At 46.4% G+C, this 26250-nt stretch overlaps 1 protein-coding gene across 1 annotated transcript in view; it reads right to left on the bottom strand.

Annotated features, from left to right (window-relative positions):
- GLS2 (glutaminase 2) overlaps positions 1-26250 on the bottom strand; it is a 263334-nt gene that overhangs the window by 69720 nt on the left and 167364 nt on the right. Inside the window, exons 8-9 of the mRNA XM_085600886.1 lie at positions 23207-23236; positions 22524-22582 (exon numbers count right to left, since the gene is read on the bottom strand). Coding sequence (XP_085457012.1) covers positions 22524-22582; positions 23207-23236 — 89 coding nt within the window. The remainder of the gene's footprint in view (positions 1-22523; positions 22583-23206; positions 23237-26250) is intronic.

The following is a 26250-nucleotide window of genomic DNA, read 5'->3' as shown; positions in this document are numbered from 1 at the left end:
GCATACACATACATTTCTACATAGTTAAGCACATACCACTCACTGGCTAGCGAAAGGAGGCTCCCCTCTCTTGGGAATAGAACGCAACTGCGACCCAATGTCGACCCTTCCATGGCACACACGGACTTCCAGTTCTTAACCCTCAACGTGCAGGGGATGCATACAGCCCGGAAGCGCTATGCGATACACGCGTACATCAAGCGGCAGCGAGCACAGATCATATCCCTCCAGGAGACCCACCTCACTGGGGAGGAACTACGCAAACTCCAGAAGAGGTTGCAGGGTACCTTCTGCGGCACGACCTACTCCGCTTTCGCGAGAGGAGCGCTCATCTGGATCCGGCCCGGAGTGCCCTTTCGCGAAACCGGCAGATGAGTGGATCCTGAGGGCCGCTATGCACTACTAGAAGGATTGTTGGATGGGCTGCCCCTCCTTGTAGGCAGTGTATATGCCCCAAATGTAGAACAGGCACCTTTTTGGAGAACCATGACGAGCGCGTTAGCGGGATACACACGGTCCCTGTGGATACTGGGAGGGGATTACAACTGCTCCCTGGACCTCACACTGGACAGATCCTACCCCCCGGCCGCGCACTCCCCAACCCATGCACAATCAGCCGCGTTCCGTGCCTGGGCTGCTCACTGGTCCCTGGTGGACGCATGGAGGCACATACACCCGGACTCCAAAATATACTCATTTCACTCAACACCACATGACCTACGAGTCCGTCTGGACCGCTTTATGTGTACACAGTCTCTCATTCCCAGCATCAGGCATTCGGACTACTTGGGCAGGATAATCTCGGATCACGACGCGCACATGTTAACACTAGTGTGGCGACCCCCAGCGCCGCCGATCCCCACATGGCACCTCCCCAGGGACTGCCTTCTGGACCCAGTGTTCAAACACGAGCAGTCAGAAACCATCCAACACTTTTTCGCTGACAACGCAGGCACTACCTCGACAAGGGCTCTAGAATGGGAAGCATTCAAGGTAGTCCTACGGGGAGCATGCATCAGACAAATCACCGGAGTGAAGCCGACATTAGAAAGAGCAGTGCAGACCACAGAACAACAAGTGGCTATGCTCTCTAAAGCGGCCGACCAACGGGAGCTCCCCCCCACACTATTGGCGGAGGCCAAAACCAAATACGAAAAGGCATGCGCTGATCTACGCCGGATTAATTTCCGCACGTACACCACCAGAATCCACAGCGAAGGTAACCGCGCAGGCGCCTTACTGGCCTGGCTCATCCGTCAAGACACGCACACACAACCGATCACTAGTATTCGAAACGCCACTGGAGAGATAGTCTATGCGCAAACTGATATCTTAGATGCCTTCCATGACTACTACGCCACGCTCTATAGGGAGCCCATGCCGGACAGGGGGAACACATACGGAACATGTTGACATCACGTACCATAATCCAACTCACGGACGAGGAACGTAAGACGTTAGATAACCCGATCACGATGGCGGAAATCAAATCTGCTATACACCACCTGGCCAAGAACAAGGCTCCGGGTCATGACGGGTTCCCGATGGAACTGTACTCCACGCTCTCCCAGCAATTAGCCCCGTGGCTGGACACAGTCTTTAGGGAGGCGCTAGAAAGGGGACTCCTCCCTCAATCGATGCGAGAATCGGTTTTGGTAACATTCCCCAAACCCGATCGGGATCCTTTGCTCTGGCCTTCCTACCGACCTATCACCCTCCTGACTACGGATTGTAAAATCCTGGGAAGGATCCTAGCAGACAGACTGACTGACATACTCCCCAGACTAGTGCACATAGATCAGAGTGGATTCGTCCCTGGGAGAAATACTTCCCGGAATATACGGAGACTGTTCCAGGTCCAGGATGGGGTACGGGGCAAGTTCCCAAGGGCGGCGTGCCTCGTGCTGGATCTGGAGAAGGCGTTCGACACTCTGGTGTGGCAATACCTTTTCGATGTACTACGGAGGGTGGGCATGGGGACCCAATTTACGATGTTCACCCGGCTTTTATACACGGACCTCTCCACGAGGGTCAGAATAGGCCGCTCCGTGTCTTCTCCCATCAAGATCATGCGTGGTACCCGTCAGGGGTGCCCCCTGTCCCCGGTTATATTTGCTCTTGCTATGGAGCCTCTGGCGGCTCGGCTACGGGAGGTGGGCGAGCAATGGGGCATCCCTCTGGGGGGTCGCACACACTGCGTCTACCTATATGAGGATAATCTCCTGATATACGTTAGAGGCAGAGGACCCCACCACCCCCCGGGCCGCACTAGCAGACTTCGAGAGAGCTGCGGGACTTCGGGTGAACTGGCAGAAATCCTCTCTCTACCCCCTGCATCCGCACACTCCGCATAGGGAGCTACATATCGGAAACGCTACGCTGGCATGGGCGGGTGACGCCCCGCGGAACTTGGGCATCAGACTCTATCATGAGCCCCGAGACCTCCTGGAGGGCAACCACTATCGGGCCCTGAGGGGACTTAGAGTCAAGTTGCTTTCTGGCGGACCCTCCCCCTGGCCCCCATTGGGAGGGTAGCCTTATCTAAAATGATCATGGTACCCCAGCTCTTATATTACTTCACCAATATTCCAGTTGTCCCGCCGCGGGCCTTCTTCCAGGAGCTCAACTCATTACTAATTTTCTTGATATGGGGGAGTGGCTGCAGCAGAGTGGCCCTTTCGACCCTACAACTGCCCCGCGATCAGGGAGGGATGGGCGCCCCTTCTTTTGAAGCCTATTTTCTGGCGGCGCAGCTGCAGTGGTTGTCGCGGGTGACGGCGCATCGCAACCTCTGGGAAACGATGTCCCAGGACAGACAAGTGACGGTCCCGGAGTTGACCCGAATGCTCCTCCCAGGCACCAGACCTGTCCCAGCATATCCGTTGCTGGTCAAGACAGCCAGAGCCTGTACCATGCGAGTTCACTGCATGTCCAAGGGAGTACCATTGTACTCGGCATTACTACCGTTGGCCGGCCTCCCTAGGGGACGTGGGTTCTACACCGTGGGAGAGCTTAGAATCTGGACCGAATTCCAACTCATGGAAACAGAGGCCCTGTTCTCCGATGGCCAATTGATCCTGTTCGCAGACCTAGTCGAGGAGACCGGGCTTCCAGCCGGCCAATTCCTGTTGCATAGGCAGCTGATAGCGGACTGTGAGCGGACCTGGGACCTCGGGAACGGGGAACCCAATACTCATCCGGTGCTGCACACACTATTACGCATGGGGACGGGCAGGCACCACATCACATGGATCTACAAATCCATTATGGAACTCACACGGGTACCGCTAACCCGCATACGGCTCCGCTGGGAGGAGGATTTCGGGCATGCCCTTCACGATCGTGAATGGCGGCTGGCCCTAGAACACCACAAAAAAGTGTCCCGCAATCAGAGGTTCAAAAACATCCAGTTCAACATATTACACTGAGCCTATCTCACACCGGCACGGCTTAAACGCTTCTACCTGACATCCCACTTTTATTGCCCTCGATGTCACACCCCGGAAGCCACATTTGCTCATATGTTTTGGTCATGCCCAGTGATACAAACCCTCTGGATGGCGGTGCACACCACCATGCAGACAGTCACAGGTCTCACAGACTTCCATACATGGGAGGCATGTGTCCTAGGCATTTTTAAGCGCAACAAGCGAAAGAAAGTGGAGACCAAATTTGCCCTACTAGCCGTGCTGTTGGCCAAGCGCAGTGTGGCAATGCATTGGCGAGCGGCTGAGGGGCCACCAATAGCTGCGTGGTGGGGAGCGGTGCAGAAGTGGGCCGCGGCCGAGGAAGATCTTATTCGACAGGAGGAGGCTCGTGGTCTGCGACGGCGACCTATCTCATTAGAATGGGCAACACTCCTACAAGACTTTCGACTAACGCATGCGAGCGACGCAGAGCACACGCAAATCCTCCAGGCGGCACCAGCTTCACCTGCATCCCAGTCCGCTCACACGACCGGTCTTTCATCCCCCACCCCTTTCCTTCCTCCAAGCGACCACTCACCCGGGGCGTCCCCCCGGAATCATGGCATTGACCAGGAGTAAGTAAAATGCATGACGCTAGCGTTCTGATCTGGGACCCCTCCTCACGGCCCCATGCCTTCTGCGACCAATGCCCCTTCCCCCTCCCCCCCTCGGACCCCATAATTCCCGAGTTACATACCCCCAAGTTTAGTTTGGAAACTGGATTACCCATGCATGATACCCAATACAGGGGTTTAGGATCAGAGATGAGCATGCGGGTCGGAGAACGACGGCAATTCTATTACTACCGGCCGCCCGATGCCTTCCGGCAACTCTGGAGGAGAAGCTGGGAGGGATACCCCTCCTCCGCCAACGAATCCACTATGTGATGGCTTCCCCCGCTGCCCGTGTTATATTGCTGATATTGAAATTTGTACTACTGCAATGATTAAGCTGATTACTGTATGACTTGCAACATGCTAAAATCCAATAAAAAGGTTTATCCCAAAAAAAAAAAAAACTGTGGTCAGTAGACACTGCCATATTTGTAACAGAAAAATAGTCATTTTTTTAAATGGGGAGAAATTTAAAATGAAGTAGAATGTTTCTATAAAATATTAAGTCTTAATGTTTTTATCCACTTTCAATTAAGTCAATTCCATCTTAATATTTTCTAAAACATGTTTCTTCAATTTAAATTCATCCCACTTATACAAATGGCTGTATTTGTCTGTTATAAATATGGCACAATGCCTACAAATCAGTAGGGAATAAGATGCCTGCTGTTTGCAAATGCTACAATTTGAATTTTATGAAATCCTTATGAACATAACGCTAACTCTTCATATAAGTCAATATTATTTTGCACCATGCAAACATGAATTTGCAGAAAATGGGTAATAAAATTCAAAGTTGTTCCAAACAAGAGGCCCTAAAATATGTCTTCTGCAGGGCCCCAAAACTCTTTAAGATGAGTTTTGTACTATGGAATTTCTCTCTCAATAGTCTCTAGGAGACGTGTTCCACCTTTGGTGGGACTTTGGCCATGTGTATGCATTTCAAGTTCTGGCTGATCCCGCAGGTCCTAAGGGCAAGATGGATGGGACAGAGCACAACTAAATCTGGCAGCTTAAGTTTGGACTCTTAGAAGTCAGACCCCCAATGTGAGCCCTCAAATTTGACTTCCTCTGTGGGAGGATCTGCAGAAGGGTAGTGTACTACAACCAAACGTCTACAATCTACAGATTCAGTTAAGAAATGCTTTTAAGCCCTTTGGGCATTTTTTCGATTGCATGATCAGCACTCATTATTCAAATAACCTGTTGTGATGGATTTCATACAGGGCTGGACTGGTCGTAGCGGGCACTGGGAGTCGTTTCCCCGGTGGGCTTACAGGATGAGTGCCGGTTTTGTTCCCCTGGGGGGCCATCTTTGTTACTGGGGACGGTTTTGTAGAATAGCTGCAATATCAGCTCCTTGTAACAAAAGCTGCTAAATAATCCTTGATTCTGTACCTCATATAGTAACAGTAGTTATCCTCCCAGTATATCCAAACGTCCTCAGTCCGGCCCGATAAGTCCAAAATGAGCCGAAGAACCCGCCAAACTCCATATTTAAATTGCGAATTACCCAATCAGGTGCGTGCATTTAAAATCGAAATATTACCATGCGTAATTGGTGTTCACCCCCTGGTCTGCCCTCAGACAGCCCAGACATCTACTATGTATCGATGTGGAAAAAATCCAGCAACCCGGAAAAACATTACGTGTGAAGAAACCACCTGATATTTAGAATCCACCAATCACAAACCACCTGGTTCATATTCTACAAGTGTGTCCTCTCTGGTCCGCCGGTCCGTTCCCTGCTATCGGCACTGAACGTTCACTGGAAAATATCCGCATGAGGAAGTCCTCCAATCACATCCTGTCTACTGATACTAGTAACTATATTTCGGTAAGGGGCAGTTACAATGTTTTTTTTTATAAATTGTTTTTTCAACACAGAAATTGATACTAAAAAAGACAGAGGACTTTACTCTGAAGGGAATTGGTTTTCTGAAAACGGTTTATTTTGGAAACAAAGATTTTGATAAGAGGTGAGAACAGTGTGGCTTAGACAATGAGATACAATGTAGTTGGGGTTAAAGGTAAAAATTCTTTAAAAGGAACCATTTGGACAAAGTCTAGTTTGTTTATTTGTGTTATATCGATTTTTGACAGATTTGTATACGGTGGAAGCAATGCAATACGAGGTTGTTCGCTCAAGAATAGGATGAGGATATAAGGAATTTTACAGATTTAAGGTGAGGAGTTCAAATTTCAGTCATTAGTCAGATAATAAGTCTTTTTTGTAATGAAGTTAAGAAAGAAGAAGAAATCTAATAACATCTCATAAGTATAGAGGGTGGTTGTGATTTAGTTTGTCAAAGAACCACAAATTTGAGAGAAATAATACTCAGTTGATTCAGGTAATTTACTAAGTAGTACGAATAATTAGGCCACACCAAGGGAACTTGCTACATGCATGAATATTTGGAGGATTTCAGATCTGCCATCAAGAGTACATGTGTCTCATTATCATTTTCCTGATGTAATGTACATGAATTTTTGTGTTTTCTAATTCATATCAATCAGAATTCCTTCTATGTATTTAGTTTGTCAAATAGGCAGGTTGCCTGAATAATTGTTCTGGTAGTACTGTTTTCACACTGTAAGTTTATGTTTTGATTTTGTACTGTGTACTGGATTTTTATCTTGTGTTTTTACTTTACAGCCCTGTTGATGTCCCAGAGGGGGACGAATCGCGTTGGCTGTGTAAATCATTAATTGTTTTGAAGTTGGACGATATTGATGACATGACTCTATGCAAAATAAAGAACAGAACATGAAGCAGACATCATAAGGATCTCCTTTTTTTAACTTCAATATTTGATTGTGGAATTTATACATATATTTGCCGCTCCTTCTTGAGTATTGAAATTATCCAGAAAGTGTTTACACCTTTCCATGTAGGGCATTTCATCATGCTCCCTGCTTTCTTTTCCTCACCTCATACATCTAAAATGGATCCAAGGCATGCCCTTAGCTTCTATCCCGATGGGGCTAAGAAGTACAGTGGGGACAATCAGCTCTTTGTGAGTTTTGTTGCTATGAAGAAAGTAAAGGCAGTCTAGAAGCACACAATTTCCTGGTGGATTATTCGTTGTATAAAACCGCCCAACACTCTGGCCAAAAAAGATCCACCTGAGGCCCTTAGAGCCCATTCTACATGATGAAATAATAATAATAATAACTAGCCATATTTGCAAAGCGTGAAAATATCACCTCTTGAGGTCTCAAGGCGCTGGGGTCTGTCGGGGAGATAAAGGGCCATTTGTATCAAGCCTTTTTTCCGTTTGCAAATGGGAAAAAGCCTTTTGGGATGTATCATCCCAAAAAGGCCATCGCAAAATAGAGAATCTCAAACTTTGCGATTCTCTATTTTGCTAATGCAATTAAGGAATTGCAAATTACAATTCCTTAAATGCAATTCTGGAAGCACCAGAAATTTGCTATTTGGCCGTAAGGAATTGCAAATTACCACCAACTTCAAGTTGGTGGTAATTTGCGATTTTCTTAAAAAAGGACTTTTTTGATTTTTTAAAAGTGCCATATGTCGCACATACATGCCCTTAGGGCATGTATGTGCCAAAAATGTGCACACATGCATATTTCAGCAGTGCAACAGGGTGTTCTTTTGGCACCCTTGCAACCTTGAAATTGCATTCTCAATTTGCGATTCTCTAATTGGTAATCGCAAATTGAGAATGTCTTCCCATTCATTCCTATGGGCCTCCTAGCCCAGAGGAATGAATGGGAAGGTATTCCTTATTTGCAAATCTCAATTTGCGAATCGCTAATAAGGAATATGTTGGATTCGCAAAAGTTTTAGCAGATCCTACATACATTGCATGTTGCGATTTTCTAATTGCGATTCGCTAAAAATCGCAATACTCTTTTTTGATACATATGGCCCTAAGTGAGCTATTTCCCAGAGTCACATGGTGCTGAGTTGAGCTGAGCTTCCGCCGTGCATCAAACCGCGAGCTCCGCGCTTCGGAGTCAGCCGCTCTGGCTGCTGCGCCACACCGCTAGTTTGGTGTGTTTTTTTTTGGACATTTGCCAGGCAGCCACGTGGGCATCTGTCTATACTTTTACCAGGCACTAATGCACTGTATCATAAGGTCATAGGGAGGGCAATTTTGCCTGCGCAGCCTTGCAGGACTTCCTGGTGTAAGTTTATTCCTCAGTCCTCCCTCCTCGGAGGAGGCATTGCTATTGTACTGATTTACAAAGTATCCCTGAGAAAAATAAGGTACTTACCTTTGGTAATGCTCTTTCTAGTGGATACACTATTTATTCCCAGATTCCTCACCACCCACCCATCTCTTTCTCTGGAATAAACTTTGTAGAAGTAATAAAGTCTCAAGTACATTTTTAGGGTCAGCATGTGCTAGCTCATATGCTCTTGCTTGCAAGACACTATTGTGTACAATAAGGGGCTTGCATCCCGCCCATTGCTTAGAATTTGTTAACAACAGTTTTTATTGTATCACTTGTCAAATACTATGCAGAGCTCTGTAACCCAGAGACATACTGCCACATGATACACAACAAATATTGCGTTGACTTTTTAGCATATTAAAGTTATACAAAAACTGAAATACCCAAGGAACAAAAGGAGCCTCTCCTCCCCCGCACTGTCTCTGCTCAATAGAATTAGAAACCCAAATGTGTCAACATACAAAGGGTAGAGTCCGCAGGACCCAACATGTCCAGGTCCACCACTCCTGCCCATCTTAACCCTCAACTGCCACATCCCCCACCGCAGGGGGCTCTAGGTCCAGGCCCCTATATGTCACCCACCTCTTCCAGATCTTAAAGTGCTTCAGCGAGCAGCCACAAGCCTTAAAAATAGGAGCCTCCAAACCCATATTGAAATCCAATCTGCTTTTCCACGCCGAGAGCGATGGTGGGGCCCCAGCCTTCCACTTACGGGCGATGTCCCTTTTAGCCAGAGTAAAGCCCAGCAGCATCAGGTGACGCTTATAGATGTTCCCCCCACCCCCTTCATTACATGTAGCAGCACCAATTTTGGGGAGTAAGGGAGCTCCCACCCCAAAACTTCAGCAAGACAGGCCAGGACCCCCTGCCAGAATTTTTCAATCACCGCGCACTGCCAAATCGTGTGAAACAGTGTACCATACGTAGAACCACATCGTAGGCACACCGGAGTCGCTATTAAGCCCGCCTTCCACAGCCGGATGAGGGTATAGTATACGCAGTTAAGATAATTGAATTGGATCAATCGAAGGCGCATGGCTATAGCCGCTCCTTGTGGAGTCGCAGGGGCCGCCGTCCAGTCTTCCCCATCCAGGGGACGAAGATCGTCCTCCCACCGTTCCCTAAGTTTATTCAGTGTAGTAGGACAATTTGTCACCAGGGTTTGATATATTTTAGAGATTTTATGGTCTTGTAGGTCACCCATAAACAGTTTAGCTTCAATAGGACTGAATTCGGGGAGAGACTCCAGCTCCACAACGCTGGGAAGAATTGCATGCCTAAACTGCAAGTACTTGAAAAATTGAGTTTTTGGCATCTGATATTCTTGTTGAAGATCCAGGAAAGAGTTCAAAACTGTACAGCGCATTACGTCCCCTAGAGTTGAGATCCCGATGTTATCCCAGTCTCGGAAACCCTCCAAGCCAGCAAGCTGCGGCAATCTGCCGTTGAACCAGAAGAGAGTCCCCCTCGTCAACTTACCCCACCACCCCATGCTGCGCAGGGTCAGCCTCCACACCTGGAAAACTACCCTTGTGGCGGACAGCAGTGTCTTGCGGAGAGACACAGAGTATAAGACCGTGTGTAAGGACGAGGAACCCATGTGGCACCGTTCCACCGCATAGGCCGGGTCAGAGCGGTCCCCATACCACCAATCGTTCAATATCAGAAGTTGCGAGGCCACATTGTAGGACTGGATATCCGAGGTGGCAAGCCCCCCACAATACGTGGACTGGAAGCACGTCCGTAGCGCTACTCTAGGTGCCTTACCCGCCCAAAGAAACTGTCCCAGAACTGAATTAACCTGGCGAAACCAAGAGGGCTTGACCGGGAAGGGATAGTTCTGTAGTTGGTAGAGAAAGCGCGGCAACAAGACCATTTTAAAGATGGCTGACCGACCCGGGAGGGAAAGGGAAAGTCCTCAATTTGTCGCGCACATGCGCCCTCCCATTGCTTAATATTCATAGGCTTAATTGTTACTCTTCTTTGCTGCCTCCTAATTGGCCAACGTGCGCCTTGGCGTCACTTCTTTTAATCTGTGGAGCATGGACCAAGCCCAGATGTATTCACCTTAATTAGTGTCCCTCCACTTCAGGTACTGTTTGCTTTGTCCGTGTTTCTTTATCCCACTCGCCTGTTCATGTTTATTTATGTTCCTATTTCTTTACTGTTGTTTGTTATTATTTATACCTTCGACTTACCCGTTATTCATGTTTCTTTAGCCCCCCGCCACCCGCACGTTGTTCGTGTTACTTTAGCCACCCGCCCCTTGTTGCTGTTTCTTAGCCCATTGTTTGTTTCTTTCCCGCACCCAGCCTGCAAGTTGTTTGTGTTTCTTTATCCGCCCAGCCCCCATTTTAGCTCTGCTGTATCCCCTCCCACCACCCCGTTGTTAGAGCAGCTTTCCTTCTGACCAATCCTCACCATCCCCTTATTTCATGCTCTTTACTCCCTAACCCTGCCGTCATAGCACTTTTCCCATAACATCTAGCTTTGTTGCATGGCTGAAAATGATTAAAGAAATAGCCCTCTGGTGCATTAGAGGGCTATGAAAAAAGTGCTATGACGCAGCCAGTCAGGGTGAGTTGAGCCACAATAAGCACATCTTTGGCTGCACCAGGCTGGACCCAAACCCACAGGGCTCATCAGTGCAATAAGGTGTTTGTAGTGTGTCAGGCACGTGAGCTACTCCAGCTTGTAGCCCAGCTGAGGAGCCTTAGAAATCATGGCTTGTGTTCAACTTATCAATAGTAGTACACTATACTGCGAGGAAATGAGCCACGTTCATGGGTGACCGTTTGTGGAGGGGGTGGAGGGGAGTGGCCTTAAAGTGAAAAGAGGGTAAATTATGGATGGAGCTCTGAAAAGCATAGCACAGACGTCCCGCAAATAAGGCCTGTGCTAATAATTCCAAACATAAAGCAGAGTCCGGAGCAGGGCCTTTGCCACTCGTCGGCTGAACCCCAGATTTGATGACTGCTCATATAGCAAAGCACGGCAAGTACACACACACACATGCACATATATTAATTTATATGCAAATTCTCTTCTGTCCACTGAGCATACGTGTAGAGATTGTGTGCATCAGCAGACAAAGCAAGGCATGCACATGTCACGATATGGAAAAAGTATATACCTGTAAATGTGTTTGCACTTTTCACATAACTTTTAGCCATGCGGCATGGCTGAAAATTATTTTAAAAATTGTGTAGTGCTGCACTATAGTGCTATGACAAAAGTGCTATGACACGGCCTGCACTGGCCGCTTTATACCACTTTAAAAAAAAAATTCAGCCGTGCTGCTGTACAACATGGGTAAAAGATAATGACAAAGCTGATAGCCCTCCCATCGGTGAGACCTATTGGCTTTGTCAATGCTTGTTACATTCTGCCAGCACAGATTCAATCTTGTCAGCCATGTTCTGCATCTGAGGGCATTGGACAAATAAGAGACAAATTGACATCAGTGCTCAAGTGTGTCACCTCAGTGCAGCTCCATGACATAATGTCCAGGGGTGGATGGAGTTAGACAGGAAACATGCAGTTAGGTAAGGTATCCACAAGAAAGAACATTGCCAAAGGTAGGGAACTTATTGGGAAAAGCCTGTGGGCATTCCTACTCAGGTGATGGAGAGAAGTTATTGGATCCAATTGCTGTCTCATCTCTCTTCTCTCACAGTGCAAGTAATAACCGTAAAGACAAGTAAGTGCTTTAAACTTTACAACACACCATAGGCAGGGAGGGAGAGCACGAGCAGATAATAAAAAGAGAAAGGAGAAATAGTGAAAGAAAGGATGAATGGAGGAAGAACGCAAAGCAAGCGAGGAAGGAAGGAGGAACAACATAAATGGGATTAGGAACATAGACGCTGGAGAAGCCCATCTAAAGGAAGGAAGAAATTAAGAGAGAAACTGGGGTAGGAATAATGTACTGAGTGAAAGATATATGAAGAAGAAATCATGTGAAAGTTAAAAGAGACACAATTCTAAGAGGAAAAAAATTATGAGCTCAAACTTGAGAGAGAAATATGAGACAGATACGAAAGGAGAAAGAAAAAGCAAAGAGGAGGGACAAAGTGATGAAGGGAGAAATAAAAATACATCAAGACATTGAGTAAAAGGGAGGTGGTGAGAAAGGGACGGAGAGAAAACGAGAGGGATGGGAGGAGTGACAGAGACTGAGGAAGAGACAACAGACAGAACAAGAGAGAAAGAGAGAGAGAGAAATAGCTGGAGAAAGACAGAAACAGAGGAGAGAGACTGAGAAAGAGAGACTGAGAAAGAGAAGCAGGTATAGAGAAACAGAGATGAGGAGAAGGTAGAGCGAAAGAGACAATATGAATGAGAGGGCAGAACAAGACAGAGAGAGAGAGAGAGAGAGAGAGAGAGCGAGAGAGAGAGAGAGAGAGAGAAAGAGAGAGAGAGAGAGAAAAATAGAGTTACAGAGAAAGAGCCGGAAAAAAAGAGTGACAGAGAGAATTAAAAACAGACAGAAGGAGACAAAGCGTGGTGTAATTTTCAACCCCCCTTCCTTCCTGGGTGGGGCGGCTATGGGAGATTTCCTCAGTCCGTCATTTATGTCACGGCATTTCCATGAATATGAAACCATTTAATATTGGTTATAGTACCTCACTAACTACCCAAGCGAATGACCTTTTAGGTAAAGGGCTATCAGGCCACAGGATGTTTGTTTTGTGCAACTGGTCAAATCGATATGATGCGACTGAGGCTTTCTTAAAGAAAAATGCCTACAAAAGTTGCATATGGCCATTTTTAAAAATAATTGATACTAATTTCATTTACTAACAGTCCCTACACAGAGTTCTTGCAAGAACCCTTTAGGATGAGTCTATTCTGTGCCTTCCTGCTCAGCAACAAGTCACTAAGAAACCAAGAGCAGCAATGTGTTACTTTGCGCCAACACCAAGCAACGGGTACCATGCTATCTTTACCATGCAGCCATCATCTCTAGGCACACCACTGCCTGTGCCTTGGAGCCCAGCCCACCCCCAAGGACATTCTCCATCAATAAACCAGCGACACAGCCATGTTGGGCCTACCAAGGAATGTGGGGAACGTTTTACACAGCTCTGCAGATATGAAAATATGGGTAGGCGAGGAATCTCATTAACCAGCCACACTGTTTGGTGCTTTTAACCCCTTGAGTGCCCATGACGAGATGGTCTCGTAATGGGCCGCGGTTGCGCTGTGCCCATGACGAGACTATCTCGTCATGAGCCCCGCCCGCTAATGAAACGCCCGGCACAGGGCATGGAAAGGGCGGGGCACTCAAGAGGTTAAACCATTTGTCTCATTTTGTTTATTCTTCCTAGTGTGTGTAACATAATCACGATGATTCATGCCCATATTTTATTCATTATGTAAGGGTCTACTATACCTCCATCTTTATAATTGCTGCTTTCTGTATAATGATTTGGAATAAGGTTCTGAAATGGACTATGCACCGTGCAAGTCATCTGGCAGGTCTGGGGCAGTATTATACAATAGAGCGCTGCTTTCTGGTTTGTGGCGGGAGCACCCTTCAAATGGTGAGCTCAGCGCTAACAAGGAGAGTGCGTCGTGTTAGATTGAAGGCGCTGCCCCTAGGGTAGCCACGAACTCGTGCTGCCCTGGGAGCAGCACATCAGTTGAAATAAGGAGCAGCTTTGAAGCAGCCGTTCTGTGTTTCACAGTGAGGGCGGCAACCCACCTGAACTTTTAAGACGGGTGAGAGATTCCCTTGCAGGCTGGTGCAGTGAGTGATTCCACCTGCGTGCAAGGGGATGTCTATGGGTACCATAGGACACCCTTCTCCTCCTCTAGAGGGCTGCTATTGAGAGGCTGTATTATACAAACACAGGTGTTTGTGCCTGCTTTGCCTGTCCCCAGGGCACTTTGGTATTACAGAAGGGGACATAGGCACTTGTGCGGCCCCTTAGGTAATATAGATAGCGCTGACACACATATTGCGCTATCGTTAGAGGCTGTTCTCTCATTTGCATGGGGGCATGGCCCAATGCACATGAGGGAATCTCTTTGCCTCTGCACCATATTATAGACGAGCGCGCCCAAAGGTAAAGAAGCTGTCAGAAGGCGCACTGACAGTGCTGCACCAAAAAGGTGGGGCACTGTCAGGGCGCCCCAGATGGCAGCCTTCTGGGGGCTTGAAGAGGGTCCTATGGACCCCTTTTACATTCCCTTGCAGATCGGTACAGTCAGTCACTGCATCTGGCTGCAAGAGGACGTCTCACCCCGCTTAAAAGTGCAGACGGTTTGCCTTCTGCACAGTGAAACACTGAGAGGCTGCTTCAAAGCCGCTCCTTATTTTAATTGATGTGCTGCCCACAGGGCAGCACAAGGTTGGGGCTGCACTGGGGCAGCACATTCAATCAAGCACTAGATAATACGGCCACGGGGCGCACTGACAGTGCGCCACCTTTGAGGTGGCGCGCTGTCAGCGCACCTCTTGACAGCTTCTTTACCTGTGTGCCAGAGTCCATAATACGGCATAGGCGCAGAGGCATAGAGATTATCTCATTGCATGGGGCATGGCCCCATGCAAATGAGGAAAAGCCCTTTGATAATAGCGCTGGCACTACATGTGTGCCAGCACTATCTGTATTACAGAAGGGGCTGCACAAGCGTCTGCGGCCCTTTCTGTAAAACCAAAGTGCCCCAGGGGCAAAGCGGGAGCAAATGCCCTTTGCGCCCCTGGGGCACTTTGTAATGGTTCTCCTCCAAATGTGCATAGCCCACAGGCAAGGGAGGGAGGGAGTAAGATGATTTTCTTTATCCCTTTCTCTGTAGATGGAATTCTGTCTGCAACTTTAGGAGCTATGGAAATCTAACTGAGTGTACTCCAGAATTAGGGATAAGAATCACAATAGGGTGAAAGAAAGAGATGGAGAAGGAGAGCTAGAGAGTCAAAAACACAGTAAGGAAAATTGAGAAAGAGGCAGAAAGCAACGAGAGAAAGGCATGTTGAGAGAGAGAGAAAAAAAGAGAGAGATGGGAGGAGAGAGGGAAGACAAAAGAGAGAGACAGAAAAAGAGAGAAAAAGACAACCAGCAATCAAGAGAGAAATAAGAGTGGGAACAGAGAGGAGGAGAGATAAATAGGGAGTGGGAAAGATGGAGGGAAAAGAGTGAGCTAGAAACAGAGTAACAGAAAGATAGACAGAAGAGAGAGAATGAAAGAGAGCGAGGGCCGCATGAGAAAGTGAGGGAGACAGAGGGTGAAAAAGACAGATTAAAAGAGAACAAAACTACATCAAAAGTTGAGAGAGAAGAGACAGAGAGGGAAAAAGAGAATGTGACAGAGAGTGAAAGACAAGGAGAAGCAGCGAGATAGAGAAAAAAGACAGGGGAAGAGAGAAAGATAATGAGACAGCAAGAGGGCTGAGCAAGAAGGAGGCAGTGACATAGATGGAGGGAGAAAAATAGAGATCGTAAAAGTGAGGGAAACAAGAGAAGAGAAAAGAAAGAGAAAGACAAAGAAAGAGAGAGTAGGAAAGAGAAATAGGGATGAGGAGAGAGATACAGAGAGTGAGAAACAGTGAGAAAGAGAGGCAGACAGGGTAAGTGAGAGAGAGTGAGAAGAGACAATAAGTAATAGAGGAAGATAAAATGAGAGAGACAGAGAGGTAAGGAGGCATAGCAAAAGAAAAATAGAACACAGTGAGAAAGTGAGAGTGAAAAGAGATCACAAAAGGGATAGAGAGAAAGAGATAGTAGAAGAAAGAGGGAGAAAGGAAAAGAGAGGGAGAGAAAGTGAAAGATAAGAAGATAGAGAAGGGAAGTAACTGACAGAAGAAACAGTTACTTACCATCTGTATTGATGTTTCTGGTCGATAAAAGGGCGCCGATTTAGAGTTTTGGTGGACAGGTTACTCAGTCACAAACATGCCGAATATCCTCTTTGCCTTATTACAAGAAGCCATAGGATATTATACACCTTTAGTAAGGCAGGCGGGATACCGGGCACATTTGTAGTACCCGATCCACTAAACTCTAAATCAGGCCCATAGACTTATTGCAGATTCCCCCCTTATGAATATCCTTTCAGGTGCCAAGGTAGTGTGGAAGACTTTTTCCCAGAAATGGCTCTCCAGCACCACTAAGAGGCACTATATTGCTACAGCTGTGGCTTCTCTTGCCGGATGTGATCACATTGAACTATATCAAACTTTTTAGTGTGCTTTGTTAAATCCTAGAATTTTTTCCATACTCCATTGAGAGTTTTGGGGAGAAATGGACAGAGCATCGACAACAGTGACACTTACAACACCTAACTTGTTAGCATACCTTAGAATCTTTACCGACATTACCCTCCTCCTTTTCACCACTACCTGGTATTTGCAGTTGTCTGAACTATGATAGTATGTTGTTATTAGTCACAGAACTATAATATTTGGTTGTTACTGTATTTGTCGTGAATTTGATATTATTGGTTTCTACTACTCTGCTTGCTCTCTGGGACTTTGTAAAGCGCTCTGATACCCGCAAGGGTCAAGTTCGTGCAATAAAAATGATTAAAATAAATAAATTAAATAAATCTTACGAAATGCAGTAACCCATCAGGGGGGAAGGGAGGGAGGTGAAGAAAAAGTAGGGAGATTATGCATCCACCACAAATATCATTAATAACATTAATTAACTTTTTCTTCTGATGGTTGCATCTCTCCACTAATTCCTCATCTCATGAATAAGTCTCAAAGCAATTCCTCCCTGGGAAGCAGGATTGAGTAGTGCTGATTAAACAAGAAAGCCATGAAACACAGCTCTGGAAAAATACCAATTGCTGCGTGACTGAGCTGTAAGGCTAAAGTATGCAGGGAAAGCCATGTGGCTGGCCAACAGTTACATATTTAAGGAGAGCCATTAAAATAGCCCTAAGGAGGGTCTTTTCATCTAAGGCATAGCAAACGTTGATACAGGGGATGCCCCGACAAGAAATGGTGGATTTGGTCAATGCCTTGTCCTTTTAAGGTAGGCAAAGACCACAAACAGGTGACTATACACTTTAATATGTTGAGTGTGATTAATCCAATATGACAAAGCAGGAGACATCCGTTACAACGCGGTCTTTACACCGCAATACGTTTACAACGTGGCCATTGAAACGCAAGTCGTTAAAACAACTTGCGCTGGATGGCGCTATACACTAAGGAATAGTATGATTTACTATTCCAACACCTTCCCTACTGTTACGTAGGCTGGAGTTGGAATAGTAAATCATACTATTCCTAAGTCCAGCGCCCTCCAGCGCAAGTCGTTGTAACGACTTGCGTTGTAATGACTGCGTTGTAGACGTATTGCGGTGTAAAAACCGCGATGTAACATCATACATTCGACAAAGCACATCTGGGATCGAGTCTGTGTAGCTGTTCCTGCTCTTTGGAACCAAGAGGATGAGGGAAGAAGGATGGAAGAGTAACTGGCCACATGAAAGGCAGACACCGCCTATCCAGCTCAAAAACTGTAAACGGCAGAGGAAGTGAAATGGTTGAAGTTCTCTGACCCAATAAACTGAAGCTAGTGCTACCAACAATATAGTCTTCAAAGTGAGAAGTCAAACTGGGTAACTTTGCTTCAGCTCAAATGGGAAAGCATTTAAGAAAGTCAACTCAAGACTCAAGTCCGAATGAGGAACAATGAACGGATTGGGATGAAACAAGTAAACCTTTTGAAAAATGTTCTAGTAAACAAGACTTAAACAAGGATGGCTGGTCAGGAATACACGTGATGGCAAACAGGGCCTCCACTAGTCATTATCTGTAGCCACTACCAGACTCTGTTGTGGAAGACAAAGTGTATATCGCAGGATGTGAGGCACGTGGGATTTATAAGGATCTGGGCCTTCTGGCTTTTATCTTCATCAGGAAGGTAACAGGACCCTAGATGGCACCTCTCATTCTCCATGCAAGCAGCCACAGCATTTGTGGATTGGGATAGAGGATGTGACCATCCTACTATGACAACAGGTCCGCCTGGTGTAGAAGAGGAAAAGGTGGTTGAATAATGAGTGGGAACAGATCAGCATATCAAATCTTCCTTGCTAAATCTGGGGTGATTCGTGTCAGCTCTGCTTGATCCTAATGCACCTTCTGCAAGATTTTCAGTAGACGATTGATTGGTGACAACATGGCCATGAAACCAGATATATCTAAAGACTCCCACTAAGGAACAATTCAGAGGGATATGTATGGCTCAGAACTGAGGACCCCCCCCGTCATGTGCAGTAGCAAAAAGATCTATGTATCAACACCTCAATTAGGAGTTATAACCTCTGTCACTTTGTGGTGTGGTTCCACTCGTGGTCCATTGTTCACTTTCAAGTTGAGGAAATCTGCAATTTGTGATGTTACCAGTAAAAATTCTCAGTTGCAGCACCCACTGCAACAGGCGAATTGCCTCTTAATACAGATTTCACAAACCCAAACTGCCCTGCCTGTCAATATTATGGATCCTGGTGGTATTTTCTAAAAGCGCCTGAATTGGGGTTCCATGAGACAGACAGGAGAAATGCCTTCATGGCAAGACAGGCTGCCTGCAGCTCCAGCATGCTTATGTGCAGACACTGCTCCGAGGCAGATCAAAGGACCCATGACATCATGTTTCCCATATTGGCCCCGCAGCCCAGTGAGGAGGCATCTCTGACCACTGTGGATTATGTTGGTAGAGGGCTGAAGGGATGACCCATCAAATAGTTAGGACTAGTGCAGATCGAGACGAAATGGTTGTCATATTGGCACCAGAGCTAAGTGGTTCCCTTGATACTGCAGCGCCTGTTGTTGCAGGTAGCATGGGAGCGCCCTCATCTGCCATCTGGCGTATGTCACCAACAGGATGCAAGAGGCCATGAGACCAAGCAGATGTAAGACATGCAGAACCAGGAGCCGGATCTGAGTCAGAAATCTTGGAATCATCTCTAAACATCCACGAGCCGCTGAGGAGGAGGAAAAACATTCAAGCGGATCCTGTCCAGCATCGCTCCTATGTAGGTTAACTTCTGTGTTGGAGGGGGGTGAGACATCTGGCCATTCGTATTCGAGCACATATCGGAGAGAAGAGTTGTCATGCTCATATGTGATCCTCCATCAGCACCAGGGACTCTGCTTTCACCAGGCAGTCCTCCTACTATGAACATACATGGACTATTGACTAGCACCACAGCTGCAAGCCCTTGTGTAAAGAGACTCAGTACAGTCATCAGCCCAAATGGTAACAGTGAACTAATAATGTGGGGCCTCCAAAGTGAATCTCAGGAAACCCATGTGGTCAGAAAGAAGTAGCAGATGGAACCGTGTCCTGAAGGTCCAGGAATGCCACCCAACCCTGCACTCAGGGCCAGCAGAATGTGGCTCTGGGACAGCATCTTGAACTTGTCCTGCCAAATGAACAAGTTCAAGAGGCAAAGGTCAAGATTAGGACTCCCATCCTTTTTAGGGACCAAGAAACAAATAGAATACAATTCAGTGGCTCTTTGTTCCAGAGGCACCACCTCTATCGCTCCTTTGTTCCAAAGGGCAAGGACCTCTGTTTTTTAAGTTGAGGTCTGTGTGAAAGAACACATCCTGGTGGAAGGACAACGGATAGAGGGAGGGACAGGAAGGGTAGAAAGTAGCCGCTGTGGTCATCTCGCAATTGAATTCAAGTTAAGAGACCCCACACCAACAAAAGATGATGGAGTAAAGGGGGGATTCAGAGAAGTAGAGGCTACAGAGGCAGCAGAATACAACATATCTGGATATACTGCTGCTTTTGATGGGGTCACCTAGATCATCCCTTGCCCAGATAGGAGTGATACATTTGTGGGGGTATCTGATTCATTTCATAATGTTGTCTTAACTCTGAACAGCCACTCACCATTGAGGGGCATGTCCACTGAAATTGCCTGGACTTCTCCTGGGAATCCAGGAGAACGCATCCAACTGTGGAAACGCAGCATGATGGCTGCACCGTTATTGACCAAACTGGCTGGAAAATGTCTTTTTCCCATGGTCTAGTAGGTTGAAGGATGCACCATAGGTGCCTCCAAGGATAGGGTCTGTGTGGCTGCTGAGGAACACCCCAGCTGAATGGGAGACTGCGATGTGGCAGGCTTCGACTTCTTAAGTGCCAGGACAGGAGCTAATGGAGGCGCAAGATTGGTAGCTGTCGGGGTTATGACCCTTGGGGAGTGGCCCAGAGAGTATGGCAGCCGTACTGAACAAATCCAGCATCATGAGCCGAAAGCCAGTGACTTGTCCTGGAACTTAACATAACGTGTATTTGTAAAGCACACGTTCACCTGTAGGTATCTTGGCACTGAATAATAGATGTTTATTGTTACTCAACTCAATGGTACTCATTTTATCGACCTCAGATGGATGAAAGGCTAAGTGGCCCCGCCGGGATTTGAACCTGTGACCATGAGGTCGAACACAGGCCCCTGTAGGGGACCCTGTAGTCTAGCCACCAGACCCTGCTCATACTCATTTTTTTCAATATCTTAATTTTCTCAAATGACAAGGAAGGATTTAGTGTTGGGGAATGGAAGTGAGACTCTAAATGCTCCCAGGAGCAGGAACATTTCCATGAGAAAGAAGTGAATTTCTCCTTTTCATGGCACCTTTTAGGTTGTTTTTCTTTTTTTGGTGCAAGATTCTTTTGGAAATCGTTCTCTGTCAGGAGATTTATCTAAAGTCGAAGGAGAATGCTTTGGTCTATCCCTGAGGATCTCTGCTAAAAGTAGTTTGCCCTCCTGCTCCCTGATGGCTTTTGGGTGCATCAAAGCACAGAAGTCACAGGCAACAACATCTTGTTCAGAGCCTAAACATCACATGCAGATACGACGAGGGTCTGTCTAAGTTATTTCTTGCCGCACCTATGACAGGGCTTTAAGGACGTTTTAACTAGGGTTGGGCGGAATTTGCGTAATCGCATTACGCAAATCTCCGCGAAACGGTAAAAAATCTCAGCGAACACGCAGAAATTCCGCGAACACGCGGAATTGCTTGTTCGCGATGCTTTTTTCCTGTTCACAATCGCTGTTTGCGTGCTCGGGGAGAACTATCTCGCGAACACGCATTTTGAGAACGCGAACAAGCAAAAATTTCGCGAAGTCGCGGAAATCGGAATTTTGGTCAATTTCGCGTTCTCCGCAGAACGCGAAATTACCCAAATTCCGCGAACGGAACGGAATTTACCGCCCAGGCCTAGTTTTAACTAAGTGGCTGTAAAAATGCTGCGGAATTTGGAAGTGAAGCACGGAGAGAGTTCTGTACCTACGTCGATGCATGGACATCTTAAGGATTTTGGGGGCCCTGGGCCAAACGTATTTTGGGGACCTCTGTTCGGAACAGCTTTGAATTTATGATCCAGTTTCAACGCTCACGTCCTCTTTGGCTAGGTCACTGACAGTGCATAGACACACTGGTCCAAATTCTAAATGTGCCCACATCTAATATTCAGGAATATTGACACCTGTGTTTTCAATATTGTAACACAGCAGCAGCTCACTAATATTACTGCAAGTAATCGCTACAACCCCCTCCCATTTCTAATACGTGAGGTCTTGTTTTGATCTAGAAGAAACTTTTATGATGGATGTTGCATGAAACATAAACACAATACTTCTCTGCGAAATGTCTGTGAAAGACTCTCACACATCACCGATGTAAAAAATAAATTAAAGGAAGACGGCATTTAAAACGATCGGCTTAACAATTATTCAGGGCCACCGGAGCGATACTCTCTGCAGAACAGAACTGGCTCTATCAGGGGGCCCCTGAAAGGCTGGGGCCCACTTTGCCTATCCATTAAAACGTCTCTGCGTCGACGAGGCATGGAAAAACAGGAATTAAAGCCAGGGCACTGGTTGATACGTAATATGCGCTGATATTGTCACGTATGATGGGTAGAGTCGCGGCTGAAGCTGCATTGTGCCCCTTAGCAACGCTGGAGAGCTATTGCTGGGGAAAAGCTTCCCGGAGGAGTTTGACACCGGGAAAGATAGTCATAAGGTCAGGAGTCTGCAGGAAGGTGTACCCAACTGAAATAGAGGAAGAGGTGGAGGGAGAGAGAGAAAACAGATAAAGAGAGATAGAGATAGGTACCTAGAGTGGGGAAGAGAGAGATGAAAAAGAGAACTAGAGGAGAAAATAAGAGACACTGAGTGCAGTTTTGTTGAAAGGTAGCACATCATGCAGTGTGAGGACATGTGGTCTGTGCCTTGTAAGAATGAGAGGAACCCTTACGTTGCGTTGCTGAATCCAACATATTCGTCCCCGGACATCTTTTTCAGGAACTGCATCACCTGCAGAACGGACAAGAGCAATCTCAGCAGAGACCCTCATTCCAGTGGTTAGTACTCTCCAGCCAGCCCTATCTCCAAATACCTCAGTCCTACAGCTCTGCCTCCGTGTTATCGCTACCACTGAAGCCCCGCTTTCTGTGTGGGTTAGCCTATTCCCACCATCCCACCTCTCTAAATGTTCTCTTACCATGCTCCTGCAATATCTCTCTCCTGGCTATCTGATCCTTACAGTTCCCCAATCTAGGTTACGCCAAAGTTGTGGTGGCCCCTAACTAGGATGCTCCGCCTCCAACCCTACTTTATATGGGCTTCTCACCTTTGTAGGCTTCTCTTTGCAGTATACCAATTTCCTTGTATTACTTCCGGTGTAAAAGATGTTCCTCCTTCCCGTGTTCCCATGCCATTTAGTGTGGACAGTGTCCACAACCCACCCAGGTGCCGCAGGCCCACCGACAACCACAGCCCCTTAAGTATTGACACGGAGGCCTGCCTGTCTAGGTCGCCTCAAACAGTGGCAAAGAAACAGCAGACCCACATTTTAAAATAATGTTAACACACAGTATAATTACAGCAACTATAATAATAATAGTCTTGAACAATAAGCAAGATAATCAAGAGACTTACATAATCAAATTTCTCTGCCTTGTTTGAGCCCTGATGAAAGAAAGATCAGTCAAAAGTTTACTGCAAAAATCTTCAATTTTTAGTACCATCTGGCCAGCCAAGACTGGTCGCAGATAGCTTTATAAAATACAACAGAGAGAATTTAAACATTTCAAACTGATAATTTCATGTCTAGTGCTCCAGCGAATTAAACTAATCTCACAAACATTCCCTACAACAGAAGTCACAAGCTGCCCAAGCGGTGTGCGAGTAGTTCACTTGGGGAAAGATGTGCGTAGCACTGGTTGCGAAATATTGGTCGCTATTTGCAATCAGTATTTTTGTGACGAGTGTATTATTTTGCGAACTAACATATTATGTACTAATATGTACGGACGCAAATAACCTACCTCATGAATATAAATTAGGTAGGTCACAAATTGCAAACCACTAGGAATCGCCACCATCACAGGGATGATGGCCTGCTGAGGTTAGCAGACCACCATGTCTGTGATTGCTTTTAAATGAAGTGACTTTTTTTTTAAAATGCAACCCATTTTCCTTAAAGCAAAATAGGATGTGCTTAAAAAACATAATACAAAGTATAACTAACATTTTTTTTAAGTAGGCATTGGCACCTTGGGATCACTGCCTACTCCTAAATAATATTTTTTTCAACATTTACAATGTGGAAGGGGTCCCTTGGAGACTTCTTCCCGTTTCTGAATGACTTACCACCTCATTTGAGAAAGTGGTACATCATTACTATTTTGTGACTGGGATTTGGGTGCAAAACACAGCCCGAGAGGGCCGGCCAAGCAGTCATGTCAAGTAGTGTAAACCACTCTCTCCCTGATAAGGCCAGCTCCGCCCCGCACGAGAGCCACTGACTCAATAGGAAAAATCAAATGATAATGGTACGTTATTATCATTTTATTTTTCCTTTTGAGAAGTTGGGTGATGCTCCTTTGTCTAGCAGGGAAGCCACCACTGAATTTGTCATTTGTACATAAGGAAAATGTTTGCGATCGCATTGGTGACCGCAAAAATGCTTCGCACATCTGGACCCTACTCATCTTTTCCCTGCAGCTTTCTGATATTCGTGTTCCTGAATTAATCAACAGAAATGCAAATCTGCAACAGTGCTGCCAAGTATCACGCATCATGCGTTAGACTAACGCATTTCAGTGTGGTGCTCCGCATCACCACACTGAAATGCATTGCCACGCATATGCATAGTGCTTCAGCAGCCTCACTGAAGCGCTGCGTAAACTATATCATGGAGTTACAGTGTGGCAGTGCGCCGCCGGTGGCGGGCGCGCTGTTTACATGCAGGCTTGAGTCTTGCAGTTAGGGCTGCTGGCAAGCACAGTGCAACAATGTTTCATTATGAACATTTCCTGTGGGGCGGTACTCACATCCTGACGTCACGGCAGTGCCCAGTAATTACACATCCATTCGTCTGGAGTGGTGGGGTGGCGTCACGTCCTGCTACCAAAGGCGGGGTAGTTTGTTTTTGGTGGAAGCGGCTCGGTCTGGCTCTGTCGGCGCCACCTCAATTATGGAGCTCGAAGCGCTGCCTGCTGCATACACCTGCCAGGGCCGCCGTCGTGTGCTGTCTCAATTATTCATTACCGAGCTCACATCATGGAGTCGGGTACCGGCGGTTGGCGTTGGAGCGGTTGCCCAGGACAGTGTCTGTCACTGGTCAACTAGACTCGGAGGACAGCCTCGGACTAAGAAAGCGGATGGAAAACCACTTGAAGTAAGTACCAGCCACCTGTGTTTCCATTAACACCATGCGTCTGCAGAGCTACACGATCTTTAAAACGGGAACAGTTACAGCTGTTGTGTTCCCGGTTCTGCCTTGTCGTCATTTAGTCAGTGACCGGCTGTTGCAGCGGCCCGGCCGCCCAGGACAGCCTGGTACTGACTGGACAACAGCAGACTTCAGGACGGTAAACTGAACTGCCACGGTGACTCGCAGTCTGCTTGCCTTGCAATCGCTGCCTGCAAAACTTGAGTCAAAGTAAGTACCAGTCACACGAGCGTGTGTGTTGTGCTTAATTGACCCTTTTTTTTTTTTTTTTTAATATATTTTATTTTACTTTCGACATTGCACAATTACATTCATTAATACATATTCCCCCCGATAGAGGTGGCACACACACCATTGAGAATTTATCCACAAAGTTTAAATTTAAGTAATCATATCATATCATAACTTGACTTAGTAGAAAAAGAAAATTCACACAAAAAAACCAAGCATGACCCCCTCGGTCTTCTATTCACTACCCTATCCCGTCCCTCCACCTTGCTAATGGCTTCCATATTCTTAAGCCTAAGGCTCTCCCAGTTCTTCCCTTCTTGGCGTATATAGGTTTTTCTAAATTAAATATGGAGATTAAATTTGCCAACCATATTTGCATGGAGGGAGGGGTTACATCTAGCCATGCCCTGGCTAGGGTTAGTCTATACACTGCCATAGCCATAAATAAGAACTCTTTATCTAACCCGCTATTTCCAATTCCCAATAGTATCATCAGGGGATTTAACGATACCTGTAACCCCAGTGCAAGGGCAAAAAAGCTCTTAATATCCCTTTTTAACGTGTATAACTGAGGACAGGTAGCAAACATATGGATAATATCCGCTTCTGACGAGCTACAGCGAGGGCAGTTAGTCCCACTAGTACCACCCCATTTAGCAATTCAATCTGGGGTATAATATAACGAAAATAATGTTTTATAATGCTGCGATTGCAGGGAGGCCGAGCATAGTATGGTACATCCCAGTTCCAGCGACTCCTGGAAGTCATCTATTCCCCCTTGAAGTTTCTCCACCCACTTATATTTATATTTGTCTAAATCATCCACTTTAGTTTTAACTAGAATTGCATACGCTGATCTAATCGTATGTTCCCCACCTGAACTCAAGATCTCCAAAAAATCATTGGTTTGATACCCTACCGAGCCGCCCTGCTTTTTACCCAAAAAACTCCTAATCTGTAAATACTTGAAGAAGTCCCGATTACTTAGATCAAATATGCTTGCAAGTGTACTAAA

Source organism: Triturus cristatus, chromosome 4_2 (genome assembly GCF_964204655.1).
Source record: "Triturus cristatus chromosome 4_2, aTriCri1.1, whole genome shotgun sequence".
NCBI classification, from domain to species: domain Eukaryota; kingdom Metazoa; phylum Chordata; class Amphibia; order Caudata; family Salamandridae; genus Triturus; species Triturus cristatus.
Note: the sequence above shows the minus strand (reverse complement) of the source record. Positions and strands in the feature narration are given on the sequence as shown.